General features: G+C 37.9%; 1 protein-coding gene across 2 annotated transcripts in view; it reads right to left on the reverse strand.

The window, feature by feature from the left end:
• OCA2 (OCA2 melanosomal transmembrane protein) overlaps positions 1-22,304 on the reverse strand; it is a 437,584-nt gene that overhangs the window by 201,350 nt on the left and 213,930 nt on the right. For both annotated transcript variants that reach the window (XM_034667989.1, XM_034667990.1), the window contains exon 19: positions 1,111-1,238. In XM_034667989.1, coding sequence (XP_034523880.1) covers positions 1,111-1,238 — 128 coding nt within the window. The remainder of the gene's footprint in view (positions 1-1,110; positions 1,239-22,304) is intronic.

Genomic DNA, 22,304 nt, shown 5'->3' on the forward strand with positions numbered 1-22,304 from the left:
TTTTTAAAGATTTTATTTATTTATCTGACAGAGAGAGACAGCCAGTGAGAGAGGGAACACAGGCAGGGGGAGTGGGAGAGGAAGAAGCAGGCTCCCAGTGGAGGAGCCTGATGTGGGGCTCGATCCCAGAGCGCTGGGATCACGCCCTGAGCCGAAGGCAGACACTTAACGACTGAGCCACCCAGGCGCCCCAAGGCAGAGACTTTCAAAATCCAATCATGAAAACAGTCAGCAGAAATTTCCCCTCCATATTCTATGTGGGAAGAATATCCAGAGTAAAAAAGGTGAAGTTTTTGAGTAGGGAACCAAGGACCTCAAATGTAATTCACAACTCCCTGAGTGATTTGTAGGGACTAAATTAGTCACTTGATTACATCCACGCAATAATATTATGAGTAAAGACAAAAATTACAAAAATTCAAGGGACCTGTCTTAAAGACAATTAGGGGGAAGAAGTATCAAAGTTTTAATCCAGAGAAGAAATAACACTGAATGGGTCTGTCATCAGCAAGTTACGGTAATTAATGTGAGACATTTGGTGTGCTTGAGGATACCCTTCAGGGAGTAGTATTTTTCTATGTCAGCAAACCTTGTATTTGAGGGGGACACATTCATAAATCAAGTCTCAAGATTGAACAATAATGTAATTTTTGAATAAATTTTATAACTATAACTAAAAGAATATACATTATCCATTCTTTTCTTTGATGTAGTCTTTTCCATGATAACATAGAATATTTACTTCAGTATTACAAAATGAAAAGATCAATATAATATTACCCTGTCAATTTGCTATAACAAGTCATTAGAGCAAATTCTACTTTATAGCAAATGAAATTTGAACAAGTTTACAAACCACAAAGATAATTTTTTAAGAAAGCAACCAAAAAAAAAAAAAAAAACCAAAACCAACCAATTTTATCAGAAATATTTAGGTGGCTGAGATAAAAGCTGGTTTAACTTAAAATATTCTAATTACAACCTCCATCATTTTATCCTTGGTGAATATGTAAAAAGACTTATAGATTTGGGCTTTTTTCATTCACTCAATAAAATATGAAATATAAAAGTCAGGTAAAAGATTACGTTGCAAAAGTTCTAAAGCCTTACCTCCATCAGAACAAAGAGTGCTGCAAAGAATAGAAGAGTTGCCCATTCCACTCGGTGTAGAATTATCTCAAAATCATGAATATCAGCTAAAATTAGCAACCAGATGGCACCCAGAATAGCAATCCACCCTGAAAAACAAATAAGTGGACATATAGACATAGGTGTAGTTCAATTGTTAACACACTGAGTTTTTATCTTCTGATTGTTTTCTTTGTTGAAGAAAATTTATACTCTGCAAGCTGAACATATTTAAAATGTATAATTTATATTTTGGCTAATGTATATACCCAAAAAACCAATAATACAATCAAGATAATGAAAACATTCACTATCCCCAGCAGTTTACTAATGTTTGCTTTCTTGTATCCCCTCTAGCTCCCCCTGTAACCCCACCCTACCACCAGGAACTATTCATATCTTTTCTTTCACTATAGATTAGTTTACATTTTCTATATTTTCTGTAGATGCAATCATACAGCATGCATTCTTTTGTCTGACCACTTCCATTTCAACACAACTATTTTAAGATTCTTCGATGTTGGTTTGTAGATCAATAGTTCATTATTTTTCATTATTTAATAGTACATCATAGTATGGGTATGGGATGTTGGACATATCTATTCACCGTTGATGGGACATTTGGATTGCTTCCATTGTTTGACTATTACAAATGAATGTGCTATTAACTTTCATACACAATTATCTATAAATGCATATGTTTTCAGTTCCCTTGGATAAATACCTAGGAATGGAATAGTTGATCATATGATAGGTTAATATTATAGAATATTTCTGTTTTAAGAAGCTGTGAGACTGTTTTCCAATATAGTTGTAACATTTTACAATGCCACCAGGAGTATATAGGAATTTGTTACCCCAGATTTTCAACACTGGGTCAGCCTTTTTAGTGTTTGACATTCCAATGAGTATGAAGGGTATTTGTTGTAGTTTCAAATTGCATTTCTCCAAAAGGCTAATGATGTTGAGTGATTCTTCATGTAGCTATTTGCCATCCATAGATCTTTTGTGAAGTTTTTGTTCAGTATGCTCATTTTTTTTTAATGAGTAGGGCAAATAAAACACAAAATAAGTAGAAGAAAAGAAAGAATAAGAATTGGAGCAGGAATCAGTGAAATAGAAAGTGGAAAAATATTACAGCAAAGCAATGACACTAAAATTTGATTCTTAGAGAAAATCAAGAAGGTTGATAAATCTTAGCCAATTTGAATAAGACAAAACATTAGAGGACAAAATTTGCCAATAACAAGAAAAAAAACAGTGACATGACTATAAATTCTATAGACATGAAAAGAGTACTACTTTGGGGTGCATGGGTAGCTCAGTCGGTTAAGTGTCCAACTCTTGATTTTGGCTCAGGTCATGATTTCAGGGTCATGAGATCAAGCCCTGCTTCAGGTTCCTCTTTCTTCCTCTGCCCTCCCTGACGCCCCTAAAATAAATACATAACTCTTTAAAAAGAGAGAGAGGGTACTAGTTTTCTATACCTGCCAAAACAAATTACCACACATGTAGTGGCTTGAAATAAAACCTACTTCTTATATCACAGTTTTCAGACGTCAAAAGTATGGTGGGCTCAGCTACCTTTAGGACTAGAGCCTCATCAAAACAAAATCAAGGTGGTGCCACCTTGCTGGAGGCTCTAGGAAAGAATCTGCTTTCTTATTCATTCAAGTTGTTGACATAATTCACTTCCTTGCAGCTGTAATACTGAGGCCCCAATTTCCTCACTGGCTGTCACCCAGGAGTTTTTCTCACTTCTAGAGGTTACCTACATTCCCTGGGTCATGACATGTACCCTTGTCTATCATCAAAGCCAGCAACAGTAGGTCAAGTCCCTCTCACGCTTCAGACCTCTTTTGCCTCTTCTTCTGTTTCATCTCTCTAACTGACTCCCCTGTCTTTTACTTCTTTTAAGGGCCCATGTGATTACACTGAGAACACCTAGATAATCAAGGAAAATCTTGTATTAAGGTTTGTAACCTTAATTCTATCTGCAAAGTCCCTTTGCCACACAACATAACACATTCAGATATTAACATCAGGAATTAGAGTATAGACACCTTTGAGGGGTCACATATGGATTAATTTGGAAAGAGCATTTTAATAATGTAGGGTCTTCTGATTTATGAACATGGTATGTATCTCCATTTTTTTAGGTCTTCTTTACAAAGGTTTTCCTAAGAATGTTCTGTAGAAATTCCAGCCATCTTTTCTGCTGAAATTAACAAACGGATTCTGAAATTCATATGGGAATATAAAAGACCTAGAATAACAAATACGACCTTGAAAAAGAAGAGAGAAGTTGAAGATCACACATTATCTCACATCAAGACTTATTATAAAGCTACAATAGTCAAAACAGTGTAGTATTGCCTCAGTACAATCAATTTGATCAATGAAGAATCCAGAAATACACCTATACATTCATGGCTGATTGATTTTCAACAAAGGTTCAGTGACAGTTCAGTGAAGAAATAGTATTATTTTCCACAAATGCTGCTGGAGCAATTGGATATCCACATGCAAAAAAAAGAGAAAAATTGTTTTACTCTGATCTGTTCATTGAATCATATACGAAAGTTAACTAAATGGATCATGTGCCTAAATGTAAAATTTATAACTATAAAATCCCTAGTGTAAAATATAGAAAAGTCTCTTTCTCCCTGGGAAATTTTCTTGGATACAACACTAAAAGTATGATCTATAAAAGGAAAATTTTATTATTTGGACTTCCTGCTTCTCAGAAGTCGCTGTTAAGTAAACACAAAGACAAGCCACAGACTAGGAGAGAAATTTGCAAATTATTTATCTCATAAAGGACTCATCATATCCAGGATATATTCCACAAAATTGTCAAAACACAACAATAACAAACAACTCCATTAAAATGGAGAAAGTTTTGAACAGACACCTCACTGTAGAATATATAAGGATGGCAAATAAGCACATGAAAATATGCTCAATATCACTAATCATCAGGAAAATGCAAAGCAAAACCCTTACTACATATCTTAGAATGTGTAAAAACAAAAAGCCAGACCAAACTAAGTATGGACAAAGATGCGGAGAAACTAGAACTCTCATATACTGCCAATAGAATTGTAAAATGTTACTACAACCATGTTGGAAAACAGTCCAGCAATCTTTAAAAACATTGCCCATAAATCTACCAAATTATCCAACCATTCCAATGTAGGTATTAACTCAAGAGAAATTAGAGCATTACTTCCAGGTTGTTTAATTTATTGGCATAAAGCTGTTGATAAAAGTTTCTAATGATCCTTCCTATTTCATTGGTGTTGGTCGTGATCTCTCCCCTTTCATTCTTAATTTTATTAATTTGGGTCCTTTCTCTATTCTTTTGAATAAGTCTGGCCAGAGGCTTATCGATCTTATTTATTCTTTCAGAGAACCAGCTTCTAGTTCTGTTGATCTGCCCTACTGTGTTCCTGGGTTCTAATTCATTGATCTCTGATCTAATCTTGATCAACTGCCTTCTCATGCATGGGTTAGGCCTGTTCTTCTGTTCCAGCTCCAGCTCCAGCTTCTTGAGGTGAGAATATAAAAACTGCATTTTTAGGTTTTTCTATTCTTTTGAGTGAGACTTGGATGGCTATGTATTTCCCCGTAGGACTGCTTTGCTGTGTTCCATAGGTTTGGGACCAATGTGTTTTCATTCTCATTGGTCTCCAAAAATTGCTTAATCTGATTTTTAATTTCCTGGTTTATCCAATCACTCTTGAGCAGGATGGTTCTTAGTTTACAAGTGTTTGAGTTTTTTCCAAATTTTTCCTTGTGATTGAGTTCCAATTTCAAGGAATGTGGTGTAAGAATACACAGGGAATAATTGCAGTCTTTTGGTATTCATTGAGACCTGTTTTGTGACCCAGTATATGGTCTATTCTGGAGAAAGTTCCTGGAAACCTATAAACTACCAACTCTGAAACAGAAAGAAATTGATTATTTAAACAGACCAATTAATTATGAAGAGATTGAAGCAGTGATCAAAACCCTCCCCCAAAACAAGAATTTAGGGCCTGACGGATTCCCTGGGGAATTCTACCAAACATTCAAAAAAGAAACAATACCAATTATCCCAAAGCTGTTTCAAAAAATAGAAACAGAAGGAAAAATACCAAACTCATTCTACGAGGCCAGTGTTACCTTCATCCCCAAACCAGGCAAAAACCCATTCAAAAAGGAGAATTACAGACCGATATCCCTCATGAATGTGGACGCCAAAATTCTCAACAAGATCCTAGTTAATAGGATCCAACAGTACATTAAAAGGATTATCCATCAAGACCAAGTGGGATTCATCCCTGGGATGCAAGGGTGGTTCAACATTCACAAGTCGATCCGTGTGATACATCACATCAATAAGAAAAGAGTCAAGAACCATATGATCCTGTCCATTGATGCAGAAAAAGCATTTGACAAAATATAGCATCCTTTTCTGATTAAAACCCCTCAGAATGTAGGGATAGAGGGTACATTCCTCAATCTCATAAAAACCATCTATGAAAAGCCTACAGCGAATATCATTGTCAATGGGGAAAAGATGAAAGCCTTTCCCTTAAGATCAGGAACATGACAAGGATGCCCACTCTCGCCACTATTATTCAACATAGTACTAGAAGTCCTTGCAACAGCAATCAGACAACAAAGAGGGATAAAAGGTATCCAAATTGGCAAAGAAGTCAAACTGTCTCTCTTCACAGATGACATGATATTCTATATGGAAAACCCAAAAGACTCCACCCCCAAACTACTAAGGTGGTGGGATACAAAATCAATGCTCAAGAATCAGCTGCATTTCTATACACAAACAATGAGACTGAAGAAAGAGAAATTAGGGAATCGATTCCATTTACAATAGCACCAAATATCTATGTTATCTCGGAATTAACTTAACCGGAGACATAACGGATCTATATTGTAGAAACTACAGATCACTCTTGAAAGACACTGAAGAAGACACAAAAAGATGGAAAAATATTCCATGCTCATGGATCAGAACAATAAACATAGTTAAAATGTCTATGCTACCGAGAGCAATCTACACTTTCAATGCCATCCTGATCAAAATACCAATGACATTTTTCAAAGATCTGGAACAAACAGCCCTTAAATTTGTGTGGAACCAGAAAAGGCCCCAAATCACTAAGGAATTGTTGAAAAGGAGAAACAAAGCTGGGGGCATCACGTTGCCAGATTTCAAGCTATACTACAAAGCTGTGATCACTAAGACAGCATGGTAATGGCACAAAAACAGACACACACACCAACGGAACAGAGTAGAGAACCCAGAAATGGACCCTCGCCTCTTTGGGCAACTAATCTTTGACAAAGCAGGAGAAAACATCCAGTGGAAAAAAGACAGCCTCTTCAATAAATGGTGCTGGGATAACTGGACAGCTATATGCAAAAGAATGAAACTTGACCACTTTCTCACACCATACACAAAGATAAACTCCAAATGTATGAAAGACCTCGATGTGAGACAGGAATCCATCAAAATCATAGAGGAGAACATAGGCTGTAACCTCTTTCACATTGGCCACAGCAACTTTTTTTCATGACACATCTCCAAAGGCAAGAGAAACAAAAGATAAAATGAACTCGTGGGACTTCATCAAGATAAAAAGCTTCTGCACAGCCAAGGAAACAGTCAAAAAAACTAAGAGGCAGCCCACGGAATGGGAGAAGATATTTGCAAATAACGCTACAGATAAAAGACTGGTATCCAAGATCTACAAAGAACTTCTCAAACTCAATCCACGGGAAACAAATAATCAAATCAAAAAATGGGCAGAAGATATGAACAGACACTTTTCTAATGAAGACATGCAAATGGATAATAGACACATGAAAAAATGTTCAAAATCATTAGCTATCAGGGAAATTCAAATCAAAACCACTTTGAGATACCACCTTACACCAGTTAGAATGGCAAAAATGGACAAGGCAAGAAACAACAATTGTTGGAGAGGATGTGGAGAAAGGGGATCCCTCCTACATTGCTGGTGGGAATGCAAGTTGGTACAGCCACTTTGGAAATCAGTGTGGAGATCCCTTAAAAAGTAAAAATTTGAGCTACCCTATGATCCAGCAATTGCACTACTGGGTATTTACCCCAAAGATACAGACGTAGTGAAGAGAAGGGCCATACACACTCCAATGTTCATGGCAGCTTTGTCCACCATAGCTAAATTGTGGAAGAAGCTGACATGTCCTTCAACAGATGACTGGATTAAGAAGATGTGGTTCATATGTACAATGGAATATTACTCAGCCACAGAAAGAACAAGTACCCAACACTTGTAGCAACTTGGACAGGACTAACGGATATTATGCTAAGTGAAATAAGTCAAGCAGAGAGAGACAATTATTATATTGGTTTCTTTTTTTATGATAATTTTTTATTATGTAAGTCACCATACTGTATATCCTTAGTTTTTGATGTAATGTTCCATGACTCATTATTTGTGTATAACACCCAGTGCACCATGCAATATAATATGGTTTCACTCATTTATGGAACATAAGAAATAGCAGGAAGATCGGTAGGAGGAGTAAGGGAAGAATGAAGGGGGGGGGGTAAACAGAAGGCAGAATGAACCGTGAGAGACTATGGACTCTGGGAAACAAACTGAGGGCCTCAGAGGGGAGGAGGGTGGGGGATTGGGATAGGCCACTGATGGGTATTAAGGAGGGCACATATGGCATGGTGCACTGGGTGTTATACCATATTGAACTCAGGGACCAAACACTGCCCACAACAGAAAAAGATAACTTCTGAAGATGACTAGCCTGAAGGATAAAGTGGCCAGGACACAAAAGCAGAGTGCATGCAGTACACATTGGATACACTTACTGAAGCACCAGGCCCTGAGGAACAGGGGACACTACAAGGTAGGGCACTATAGGACATATTCTTCATAAGGCCATTGCCCTCTAGAACAAGAGAAATATCTGACTTTTACAACACATAGAAACAGTCACAGAGACTTAGACAAAATGAGAAGATAGAGAAATCTGTCCCAAATGAAAGAACAGGACCTGGCCACAGCCAGAGATCTAAGCAAAACAGATATAAGTAACATGCCTGACAGAGTACTTAAAGCAATAACCATTAGGGTACTCCTAGACTTGAGAAAAGAGTGGAAGACATCAGTGAGACTCTTAACGCAGAAATAAAAAGGAATCAGAGGTGAAGAGTGCAATAAATGAGATTAGAAATATACTTGAGACAATGAATAACAGGCTGGAAGGGGCAGAAGAATGAATTAATGACCTAGAAGACATAGTAATGGAAAGTAATAAAGCTGAAACAAAAATCAGAAAAAAAAGAATTATGCAAAGTAAGAATAGACTTAGAGAACTCAACAACTCCATCATATGTAATGACATTCATATTATACGAGTCTCAGAAGAAGAGCAAGAGAGAAGCAGGGAAGAAAATTTACTTGAATAAATAATAGCTGAAAACTCCTGTAATCTGGGGAAAGAAACAGATATCCAGATCCAGGAGGCCCAAAGAAACCCAACAAAAAATCAATGGATAAATTCCTAGAACCATATAAACTACCAAAAGTGAAAATAGGAAGAAATAGAAAACAGGAACAGACTGATAACTAACAAATAAATTGAATCAGTAATCAAAAAACTTCCAACAAACAAAAATCCAGGGCCAGATGGCTTCACAGGTAAATTCTACCAAACATTTAAAGAAGAATTAATACCTATTCTTCCCAAACTACTCCAAAAAAACCAGAAAAGGAAGGAAGACTTCTAAATTCAATCTCTGAGGCCAGCATTACCCAGATAGCAAACCAGATAAAGGCTCCACTAAAGAGAGAACTACAGGCCATTATCCATGATGAACATGGATGCAAAAATTGTCAATTAAAATACCAGCAAACTGAAGCCAACATCACATTAAAAAAATCATTCACCACAATCAAATGGGATTTATTCCTGGGTTTCAAGTACTTTTCAATATTCACAAATAAATCAGTGTGATACACCACATCAATTAAAGAAATTATAAGAACCATATGATCATTTCAATAGATGCAGAAAAAGCATTTGACAAAGTACAACCACCATTCATGATTAAAAAAAAAAAACTTCAACAAAGCAGATTTAGAGGGAACAAATCTCAACATAATAAAGGTCATCCACGAAAAACCCACAGCTATGATCATCCTAAATGGAGAAAAACTGAGATCTTTTCCTCTACAGTCAGGAAAAAAACAAGAATGTCCACTCTCATTACTGCTATTTAACATAGTACTGGAAATCTTAGCCATAGCAATCAGACAACAAGAAACAAAAGGAATCCAAATCAACAAGGAAGAAGTAAAACTTTCACTATTTGCGGATGACATCATACTCTATGTAGAAAACCAAAAAGACTCTAGAAAAAAAAAATAGCTGGAATTGATACACAAATTCAGTAAATTCTCAGGATACAAAATCAATGTGCTGAGATCTGTTGTATTTCTTTACAACAATAATGAAGCAGCAGAAACAGAAATTAAGGAATCAATCTCATTTACGATTGCACCAAAAACCATAAGATGCTTAGGAATAAACCTAACCAAAGAGATGAAAGACCTATACTCTGAGACTAAAAAACACTTATGAAAAAAATTGAAGATGACACAAAGAAATGGAAATGCACTGGAAGAACAAACATTGTTAAAATGTCTATACTACTGAAAGCAATCTACAGATTCAATGGAATCCTTATCAAAATACCAACAGCATTTTTCACAGAGCTAGAACAAACAATACTAAAATTTGTGTGGAAACATAAAAGACCCCAAATAGCCAAAGCAATCTTGAAAAAGAAATCAAAGCTGGAGGCATCACAATTCCGGACTTCAAGTTACTTCAGTTACTACAAACCTGTAGCAATCAAGACAGTATGTGACACAGTATGTGTTACAAAAGTAGATACATAGATCAACAGAATAGAACAGAAACCCAGAAATGAACCCACAGCTATATGGTCATTTAACCCTCAACAAAGCAGGAAAGAATATGCAATGGAAAAAAAGTCTCTTGAACAAATGGTGTTGGGAAAACTGGACAGCAACATGCAAAAGAATGAAACCGGACCACTTTCTTACACTATACACAAGAATAAATTCAAAATGGGTGAAAGTCCTAAATGTGAGTCTTGAAACCATCAAAATCCAAGAGAACACAGGCTGTAGCTTCTTTGACATCAGCCATAGCAACTTCTTACTAGATATGTCCTCTGAGGCAAGGGAAACAAAAGTAAAAAATAGACTATTGGGACTTATTCAAAATAAAAAGCTTCTACACAGTGAAGGAAACAATCAACAAAACTAAAAGGCAACCTACAGAATGGGAGAAAATATTTGCAAATGACATATCTGATAAAGGATTAGTAACTAAACTATATAAAGAATTTATAAAATTCAATACCCAAAAAGTGAATAATCCAATTAAAAAATGGGCAGAAGACATGAACAGACATGTCTCAAAATAAAGGCATAGAGATGGCTAACAGACCTGTGAAAAGATGCTCAACATCAAGCATCATCAGAGAAATGCAAGTCAAAACTACAATGAGATATCACTTCACACCTACCAGAATGGCTAAAATCAACAACACAAGAAACAACAGGTGTTGGCGAGGATGTGGAGGAAAGGGAATCCTCTTGCACTGGTGGTGGGAATGCAAACTGGTGCAGCCACTCTTGAAAACAGTATGGAGGTTCCTCAAAAAGTTAAAAATAGAACTACCCTACACACAATCGGGCTATTGCACTACTAGATATTTACCCAAAGAACACAAAAATACTAATTCTAAGAAATACATGCACTCCAATGGTTATAACAGCATTACCTACGATAGCCAAATTATGGAAACAGCCCAACTGTCCTTTGATGAATGAATAAAGAAGATGTGGTATATGTATCTACACACACAGTGGAATATACTCAGTCATTAAAAAAGAATGAAATATTGCCATTTACAATGACATGGATGGAGCTAGAGAATATCATGCTACGCAAACTAAATCAGCCAGAGAAAGACAAATACCATATGATTTCACTCATATGTGTAATTTAAGAAACAAAACAAGCAAAGGGAAACAAAAGACAGAGGCAAAACAAGAAACAGACTCTTACCTATAGAGAACAAACCAATAGTTATAGGAGAGGAGGGAGATGGTGGAATGGGTTAAATGGGCGATGGGAATTAAGGAGTGTACTTGTGATGAGTATTGGGTATTATATGAAAGTGTTGAATCACTACTTTGTATTACACTGTATGTTAACTAAGCTTTTAAATAAACTTTTTTAGAAGTTTATATGTACTGATTGATTCCAATTCCTTCTATTACCCTTATCTTACCTTTGAGAGCTTAAATACAGACAATTTTCTGGAAAACAACAGTTATTGCATGTGACCTCTGGAGTTTGGAGATATATCCAAACTACCTCTTGTAGTACCTTGTACCAATTATCCTTCCTTATATCTGTGTTCCAGAGTGTACCCACTTCTATACTCTTTCAAGACCAGTCTTCTCACAATGTCAGAGAAAAGACCTATTCATCTGGTCCTCTCTGGTTAACTTCTTAACCTGAACTGTTTTATATGTCACTCTTGGATGCTTGCTCTGTGTAAGGCTCTGAGCTTAAAAGTTATGGGTGGAAATGTAAGAAAGAAACCACTGTGAATTTTAAGGGATTCACCATCTGGCAGAGAACATACACAGTAAGCAAACAGTTGTATTTGACGTGTGTGTACATACAAACCATCAGGAGGCCCTCACAGTGAGGGAAAAAATGTGATTGGGAGATTTAACAACAAAAAAAAGTGATATTCAGGCAAGATCTTAGAGGATGGAAAAATTTTCCAGGTAAAGAGGGAAAGGACATTCAAGATAAAGGTAAAGCATATCCGAGGACAGAGCATCAAGAAGGAAGATGTCAAAGTGACATCAACAAAATGGTGGAAGGGCAGTTCCAAGCTCTGGTCCTGTATCAAAAATCAAACAGAAATGGGTGATGGGTATTAAGGAAAGCGCTTGTTAGGATAAGCACTGGGTGTTATATGTAAGTGATGAATCACTAAATTCTACTCCTGAAACCAATATGACACTATGTGTTAATTAACTAACAAGAATTTAAATAAAATTTTGAAACAAAAAAATCAAACAGCAACTGTTAAAATCAACTTTTTCAGAACTCCATAAAACAGCCAAAGGCTTATAGCAACCAAAAAAATAATGAAGAAAGAAAAAGACAATTTCAAAATGGTAGGAAAGCTTTGTGGCATTTTTACTTGCCCCATCCTAACCCCTCCCCAGCAATTCAGTAGTCTAGAAATGGTGGCAGCCTGTGTTCCCAGTGTGAGACATCCCCAGACCAGAGAGAGCAGGGCAGACATTGTTCATAAATTATTGTCTTAATTTTAATCTGAGTGGAGGCTACCTGAAGGACTCATGCAAAGCACTCATTTCTGTTCCATCTAATTCAGAACTCAGGCCAGAAAAATGGCAGGCATTGTTCAAAAATACTGCAAGCCAAATAACAATCCACAGAGGCCTAAGGAAAAGATTATGGTTTAAACACACAATAGGCAACCTGAGCACAGGAGCAAAAGCTGGGAAATTATGACATTCAAAAGCAGCCATGTATTTGGGGGAATAAAGAAAGCCACATGCATGCCCAGAGAAAGATCTATGCTCAGAAAAGGCTAGAGAATTCCCTAAGATTTCACCACGGGCTGATGCCTAGTCTTAAGCAATCCTGGCTAAGAGTGGAGGTACTGTTTGTTTTTATTTGTTTTTGTTTTTTAGCTCCTGGCTTTCAAGGAAATTTCTTTTTTTTAATTATGTTCAATTAGCCAACATATAGTACATGATTAGTTTTTGATGTAGTGTTCAATGATTCATTAGTTGCGTATAATACCCAGTGCTCATCACAACGTGTACCCTCCTTAATGCCTATCACCCAGTTACCCCATCCCCTCACCCTCCTCCTTCTGTAACCCTCAGTTTGTTTCAAGGTAGCTGAACACATTAAAAAACAAATTTCATGGACCATACATGACAAGGAATATAGCTTTATGTCACACTGTTTATAAAAACTAATTCCAAATTGATGAATGACTAATATATTAGATCTAAAACCATAAAATTCTTAGAAGAAAACATACAGGTAAGTCTTCATGACTTTGAATTTGGCAATGGATTCTTAGGTATGACACTAAATATAAAAGCAACATATGAAAAAATAGATAAACTGGACTTTATAAAAAAATTTTTTTATAGAAGGAAATTTATAGCTTTATTTTTTTTGACATCCTAAGTGTTGTTGCTTTATTTTTTAAAATAATAATATTTTTTATTATATTATGTTAGTCACCATACAGTACAACCCTGGTTTATTAAAAACTTTCATGCATCAAAAGGCATTACCAGGAGAGTGAAAAGACAACCTATGGAATAGGAGACAATATTTAGAAATCATATATCTGATAACACTTACCACTTTACTATGGAGACTATATAAATACATAAAACTCAAAAACAAAAGGACAAACAACCTAATCTTAAAAATGGACCAAGGATTTGAATAGACATTTCTCTGAAGATCTACAAATGTTCAATAAGCATATGAAAAAATGTTCATAATCATTAGTCCTTAGAGAAATGTAAATCAAAACCTCAATGAAATACCATTTCACACCTAGTAGAATGGTTTTAACTAGGAGAAGAAACAAAAAATAAGTGTTGGAGAGGATGTGGAAAAGTTGGAACTCTTGCACATTGCTGGTGGGAATGTATAATGGCACCACTTGTGGAAAACAATTTTGCAGTCCCACAATAAGCTAAACATAGAATTAGCATATGACCCAGCAATTCTGCTCCCAGGCATATACCCAAAAGAAACTGAAATTAGGAACTCAGACACCTGTATACCACTGTTGATAGCAGCATTATTCACAATGGCCAAAAAGTAGAAATAACCCAAGTATCCATCAATAGATGACTAGGTAAACAAAATGTGGTATAGACACAAAATGGAAAGTTATTCAGCCATAAAAATAAATGAAGTTCTGATACACGTTCTAACACAGATGAATCAGAAATCATTATTCTAATTGAAATAAGCCAGACACAAAAGGACAAATATTGTGTGTTTCCACTTATATGCAATATCCAGGTTAGGCAAATTCAGAGACGGAAGGTGGATTACAGGTTACCAGGGGCTGGGAGTACAGGGGAAGAGAATGAGGGATTATTATTTAATAGTTACAGAGTTTCTGTTTAGGGTGATTAAAAGTTTTAGAAATAAATCATGGTAATGGTTACACAACACTGTGAATGTAATTAACATCACTGAACTGTACACTTAAAAATGGATAAAATGGCAAATTTTATGTGATATATTTTTTACCACAATAAAAAAATAGAAAATCAGAAGGCCTTAAATAGCACGGAAAGGTATTGGGACCTCGTTCTGTAGACAGAGAAGTCACTGAAGTTCTTTTAAGCAACAGAGCCTGATTTTTCCATGCATGTAGCTTTGTTGCCTGACTAGATTTTGTTACTTTTCTCTGAATTCTCCAGGGCACCTACCACAGTACTAAAGACAAATACTGCTTCTCATGGGGCGCCTGGGTGGCACAGCGGTTAGGCGCCTGCCTTCGGCTCAGGGTGTGATCCCAGCGTTATGGGATCGAGCCCCACATCAGGCTCTTCTGCTATGAGCCTGCTTCTTCCTCTCCCACTCCCCTGCTTGTGTTCCTTCTCTCGCTGGCTGTCTCTATCTCTGTCGAATAAAAAAAAAAAAATACTGCTTCTCTTTTCCATTATATCTGATGGCTGATTCCTTGATTTCTCTCAAAGACAGCAGATTTGTTTAAATTCCCAGTAAAAAACTACACCAATTGCACTTTCCTTGGATAATGCTTTTCTACAAACCAGAAATGGCATCCCATTGCTTGCTCTGCCATACGGCAGTAAGAATCTCTGAGTCAGTAAAAACACAAGTTATTGTTCATGATCCTGCGAGAAATTTGTCAGGACAGGAAGATGGACACCCCACTGGGACTCTCTCTATAGTTCTACTTTTCCTTATCAGTTTGTGGAGACCTGAATTTTCTTCCAGTCCAAACTCCTGTCATAGTACTCATCAATCGAACTTCAGAACAGGTTCTACATTCACAAAGCTTTCTCATGTCAGAAAAATTTCCTGCAATAACGTACAATTGAATGAGGTCCCACCTTGTCCCTGCAAAATCTCAATTTCTCCCATAATTTTAATCACGCTGTCTGCAGAGCCAGCAGCAGCACTAATCAAACTGCCTGTGGATGAGCATATCTGCTTGGAAATATCTGGTGCCTTTACTGAGGAGCCAAAGGGGCACCTTCTAACATGTTACCCTGGGTCACTATCAGAAATGTTCCATTCTGGGGTGCCTGGGTGGCACAGCAGTTAAGCGTCTGCCTTCAGCTCAGGGCGTGATCCTGGCGTTATGGGATCGAGCCCCACATCAGGCTCCTCTGCTATGAGCCTGCTTCTTCCTCTCCCACTCCCCCTGCTTGTGTTCCCTCTCTCACTGGCTGTCTCTCTCTCTGTCAAATGAATAAATAAAATCTTTTTTAAAAAATTAAATAAATAAATAAAATGAATCCTTTGATAAGTGGCTCTGCACTTTCTTATTTGAATCTCCAACAAAACCAAGTTTCAATGCAGAACAAAGAGCTAAATGAGACTCTCCTCCCATTTCTAAGGCCCCGGGCAGTAAGATTCAAAGGAAAGTAGAACAAGGCTTCCACCACTCACTAAGCAGCCACCTTGACATGGGCATGCGCTGGTCACCTCACAGCAACCTAGCCTGTAAAAAAAAAAAAACAACTGAGGCTCCCAAAGATTAATGAGTTTTCTCCAGGCTACACAGCCTGCTGGGAACCAGGATTCTCACTCTGTGAGAATTTCTTTCCATTCCCCCAAGTTGCATTCATCTCATGTGCTCAGTCTTCAGATGGAATGCTTTCTTTGCTTAAGAATAAATCTGGTAATTCCACTTATGAAACCTCTCCAAAAGATAGTTTATTTCATGTGCTTAGAAATGTAACTTAATTTTGTCCTATTTGTAACCTTGCAATCTTTTATAAAGAACATACTGTCTATGTTCCTTGCTCTGGACATTTTTCAGGACCTTTGATCAGAAGCGAATCTGTTCCGATAAATCTATTACCTACAGTTAACATGAACTAACCTATATATCTTAAGCCACACAGGATGCATCTTCGGAGAAGATGTCAACAGTTATACACCTCCTATTTATCCTTTATACCAAGAAGCCACAAAAGGGCTATGGGTACTGGATAGAGCAAAAGCTACTCTGCCTGCCTCCCTTTGGTGAGGTATCTCACGTGTATAGGCCATAAAATAGGCCACATGAGATTTACCACAAATAACCAAGGACTTTTAGTTTCACAGAAATACTGTGGTAGTCTACAGGGTAGTTTTAGACTCACTACTGAACCCATCGTTTACCCAAGAATTGAGTCTCCAAGATGCAAGCCCCACACCTCCTCCAAGGGAGCTCACAGTTCACAGCTGGGTGAGCAGGTGGGAGAGGCAGCATGGGACGAGTTGGATTAGAAAGTTACAGTAAACTGAGTCACCAAGAGGTTATGTTCTGTTAATTATGCATAGGACAACTGCCTGGGACCAAAAGAGGAAGAACTGCATTACCAGCAATTACTATATAGCCTGCACAGGTTTCCTCTCAGGAGAAAATTTCTCCTCTTTCTAGCTTCCCTTCAAAATCCAGCAAAAGCAAGACTATTTTTCATCATCGTGTATTTTCCTGAGCTGCTTAGCAATCAGCCTAAACTGTTCATTCACATCACATTCAATTGTGTACCAGGCCCTGTTTCTGAGACCTCTGTCCATATTAAGTGATTCAGTTCTCACAGCAACCTTACAGGGAGTCCTGAGGCACAGCAGGTACCCACAGGCACCAAGCAACCGAGTATCAGGGCTATGCTTAGAGCCAGGGTGATATGGCTCCAAATCTGCCCTCTCCCTACTCAATCAGGGAAGTGGCTGTGAACCACCCAAAGTTCTGTCTGTGGCTGTGTCATCAAAGCTCAGAGTGAACCTAATGGCTTCTTTTCAACACCTGGAAGCTTCCATGTGGCTCCCAATCAGGCTTAGGAAACACCATGATTACATCAAGTAAATAGTTTAAAAGAATGGAGATTGGAAAGAATAAAGGTGATTGAAACATAAGTGATTCCAATTCTAAGCATTTTGCCTTAAATAAAGTTTCCACCAATACTGACAGGTGAAAGTAGGTGCAGGAGACCCTGCTGAATTGCCCTTTCCTGTCCATCCCAACCAGATCTCTGCCCCAGAGGCTGACTTGTGTGGACCACATCAAAAAGTTCTTATGTCCAGGATTCCAGCTGGTTTCTGCCAAAGGGGAGCCTCAGTAGGAGATGGAGTTGGGGTGAAAGAGGATTCCAGGTATTTATTACTTTGGATCCCTCCCTACAGGATCCTTCCACTAAAGGTCTCACACCTGTTCTCAAGGTAACCTTGTTGTCACATCCTTCTAGTTCCTAGGAATCTCCAACCTCTCTTCCTCCCTTCTCCTCTCTCTCTCTCTCCTTATCTTCCTTCCCACACCCTCCATCTCTTTCTCTGTCTCTATCTCCATCTATGTCTCTGTATCTCTCTCTCTCTCTCTCTCTCTCTCTCTCTCACACACACACACACACACACACACACACACACACACACACACACCGTGTGTGAGATACTGGGACACTACCTTACCCTTTACAGATTCCTCCATCTTGCCTACACCTTGGTAAACAGCCCTGCTAGTAAATCCTATTCAAATTACCAAATTGGAGTAGACCATCTGTTTCCTAGTAGGACCCTGATTGATAACAATGAATGTATTTATTAAACCATCTTATAAACGTTTTAATTGAACTATAGCATGCATACAGAAATATGCATTGATTTTAAATAAATCATATAGCTCAATTACAAAAGAAACACAACCGTGTAACCTCTCAGGGATAGAAACAGTACATCATCAACATTTCAAAGGCCCAATTAGATTTCCTCCCATTCCTACACTCTCCCTTCTACTCCCTGATTCCTCACACCATAGAGCAGATTTGCCTGACTTCTTTATACATGAAATCATGTAGTACGTACTCTTTTCTTTCAGGCTTTCTTTTGCTCAGAATGTCTGTGAGTTGTTGCAATTGCAGTTAAAACATTTATTTTTGAGGCACGTGGCTGGCTCAGTGGTTAAGCATCTGCCTTCGTCTTGGGTCATGATTCTGGGGTCTTGGGATAGAGTCCCACGTCAGGACGCCCTGTTCATCAGGGAGCCTGCTTCTGTCTCTCCATCCCGCTCATTCTCTCTCTCTCTCTCAAATAAATAAATAAAATCTTTAAAAAATATTTATTTTTATTTATGATAGTATTCCACTGTATGATTATCCTACAATTTATTTATCTATTCTAGGGTTGACAGATATGAGAATTGCTTCCAGTTTGAGACTATTATAAATAGAGGTGCTATGAGCATTTTCAGATATGTTTTTTGGTGTGCATATGTATGCATTTCTGTTGGGCATATAACTAAGAACAAACTTTCTCTGCAATAGTCTGTATTGTCTTAAACCTTAGTAGGTTTTGCCAAATCATTTTCTGAAGTCTTTGTGCAAATATACAGTCTTATCAGCAATATATGACACTTCTTGTTGCTATACATTTTCTCAACATGTGCTATTGTCAGTCTTTGGTATGACTAAAATCAGTGAATTCTTTTGTCTTTGTTTTTTTATTTATTTTATTTTTATTTAAATTTAATGAAGTAACATATAGTGTAGTATTAGCTTCACTGGTAGAGCTCAATGATTCATCAGTCTTATATAATACCTAGTGCTCATTACATCACATGCCCTCCTTAATGTCCATCACCCAGTTACCCCATCCACCCACCCATCTCCCCTCCAGCAACCCTCAGTTTGTTCTCTATAGTTGAGTCTCTTATGGTTTGTCTCCCTCTCTGATTTTGTCTTGTTTTATTTTTCCCTCCTTTCCCCTATGATCCTCTGTTTTGTTTCTTAAATTCCACATGAGTGAGATGATATGATAACTGTCCTTTTCTGATTGACTTATTTCACTTAGCATAATACCCTCCAGTTCCATCCATGTTGGGGTTAATGTAGAGCATGAAATCAGCCATAATACCTGGCTTGCTAAAATGAAACACAGAGGCTACTGGGTGCAATGGAATGTTTCAGAGAAAGGCATAAACCTTTGGAATGCTGAGGCCTGCGTGACCACTCTACCATTGGAATGCCCCAGGGAGTTGCCTTCCGGAGGCTTTCTTAGCCCAAACAGCCACCCTGTGATCTAAGAGATGTATGCATTGTCCCTTAAGCTATGTTTAGCAGAACTTGTAGAACAGGCATATTAGCATATCGCATCTTTCCCGTAAACAGATCCTCCTAGTTCCAGTAAGACCCCTTGTCACACAATGATAAGGATTTGTGATTATCCTGAAGGACCAATAAAAGTGGGAGCAAAGAAGAGCAAAGGGTCTTCATCTCTGAATGTTGACCCCCTTGCCTTCTCCTCTCTTTCACAGCAAAGTCTGGAGTAATCTTTCATCCATCAGTACAGGGATTGCTGGCCATTCCCAGCACATCCACATTGTTGCAAATGTCAAGATTTCATTTTTTTGATGCCTGAGTAGTATTCCATTGTGTATATATATGTGTGTGTTTATATATATACACACATATATATACCACATCTTTATCCATTCATCTGTCAATGGACACCTGGGCTCTTTCCATAGTTTGGTTATTGTGGACATTGGTGCTATTGCCCCTTCAGATCTCTACAATTGTATCTTTGGGGTAGTACAATTGCTGGGTCATAGGGTCATAGGGTAGCTCTATTTTCAACTTTTTGAGGAACCTCCATATTGTTTTCCAGAGTGGCTATACCAGCTTGCATTCCCACCAACAGTGTAAGAGGGTTCCCCTTTCTCCATATCCTCACCATTTGTTGTTTCCTGACCTCTTAATTTTAGCCATTCTGACTGATGTGAAAAATGAGTGAATTCTTACATGAAAATAATTAATCTTTAGGAAAAAATTCTGAATGCAATTTGAAAATTCTCACTCTGCATTGTTGCATTTTAGCTTTGTTAAAGGAGTCCAGTTTACTAACAGAAATGTGGGCCAGTGCTGCCAGGGCATTACACATTGTCAGAGACAGTGCTTCTCAGTGCCTCTCACCGTGATGAGTGGGATAAACACACTAAAAAATATTGGAGTAGAAGTAAATGAAGGAGCAATTAACTATCTGCATTAAATAGGAATGTAAATTCTCAGAATACCATACAACTTGATAGAGTTTCTAGACCATCCCTGGAGAATTTTATCCTGAGTGCAGCTTTTCCTTTGACCCACTGGAGCAGGGCTGCTGCCTCAAGTCACACAGCCCAGACACTGCACAACTGCAATAAGTTGTGTTCCACATGAATGGTGTCCCTAGAGTTGAGCAACAGTGCAGTCTGGCCTGGAGAAATGTACCAGCTGCCGTTGGAGATCATCCAAAGCTGCCACTGGGACTGCCTCCCCATCTCACTCCTCAGGTGATTTGAAATTCAAAGGAAGTATATTTTTTTCATTGATTCCTTCAATAGCCACCAATATCTTGGCAGATTCTAGTCACTCCTGCTGGTTGGCCACTATTTTAATGCACAAGATAAGTATCATATTGTGTAAACCCTAAAAATCTTTTAGGATGTGTCCCATGTGGCTGTTTACTAGATTGCCAGAGCACCTCATGCTTGACCCCCTTCTCCCTACTGGACCTCGAGGAAGGCTTCCTAGCCCCATGGAGTTAGGTGGAGCCACAAGACTGACCTAACCAATGGACTGTGAGCTCAAGAGATGCACCTTCCCAGCCTGGCATTTATGGACAGCCATCAGTTCTATAAACCTGTCTTCCCTGCCAAGGTGACGCTAGAAACCATGTGTTGCTATGGTGGCATCACAAAACCTCGGTGTCTTTGTCCACCAGTCAGAACTGAACATGTGGTGTCAGCAAGAAAAACCCTTTCTTGTGGTAACCTTCTGAGATGCCAGGATCAATGTTTTACCCTGCATACCCAACACAGCCTATCCTATTCTGATACATCTGGCCTGAGAAAGTATCAAATGCACAGGGTATAGAAAGAAAAACTAGGCCCAATTATGTTTTCAGTTGTTGAGTTTTATTCCAATTAATTGTGTTATCCACTAACAATGGAACATCTAATTTCCACAAACGAGCATTTGGAAAACTGGTTCTTTTATGATTATAAGCCCCAGAAATAAATGGACATAGCATTAAACTCACAGGATTTATTTTAATTCTTGTTCAGGTTATTGATATTGAAGAACTAAAACATGACCACAGCATTGTCTTCAGATATGGTTTCTCTCATCTATGGAACATAAGAACTAGGATGATCAGTAGGGGAAGAAAGGGATAAAGAAAGGGGGGTAATCAGAAGGGGGAATGAAACATGAGAGACTATGGACTATGAGAAGCAAACTGAAGACTTCAGAGGGGAGGGGGTGGGGGAATGGGATAGACTGGTGATGGGTAGTAAGGAGGGCACGTATTGCATGGTGCACTGGGTGTTATACGCAACTAATGAAGCATCGAACTTTGCATCGGAATCCGGGGATGTACTGTATGGTGACTAACATAATATAATAATAAAATTAAAAAAAAAAGAAAAGAAAAGCAAGTGAAAATTTTGACATAACTTATTCTTCCTAGCAATATGACTCCAAAGTTAGAGCTATCCTGAGCCCCAGAAGGAACGATCTCTTGGTCCCAATACTCCTGAGACCCTGTAGACATCTGATTTCTCCAGATTTCATTATCTATAACAAATATGAGGATTGTCCTTTTTATTAAGGCTAAAGGAGGAATATAATTTTACATAGAAAACAATATTAATATATATTTAGACAACTTAGGATGTCAAGGTTAATGACTAATGAGAAAACTGTAAGTAATAGTCATTTAAGCAGATCTGAGAGTTTTAATAATTCTTATGATGA

The sequence above is a fragment of the Ailuropoda melanoleuca genome, chromosome 9 (genome assembly GCF_002007445.2).
Source record: "Ailuropoda melanoleuca isolate Jingjing chromosome 9, ASM200744v2, whole genome shotgun sequence".
NCBI lineage: Eukaryota > Metazoa > Chordata > Mammalia > Carnivora > Ursidae > Ailuropoda > Ailuropoda melanoleuca.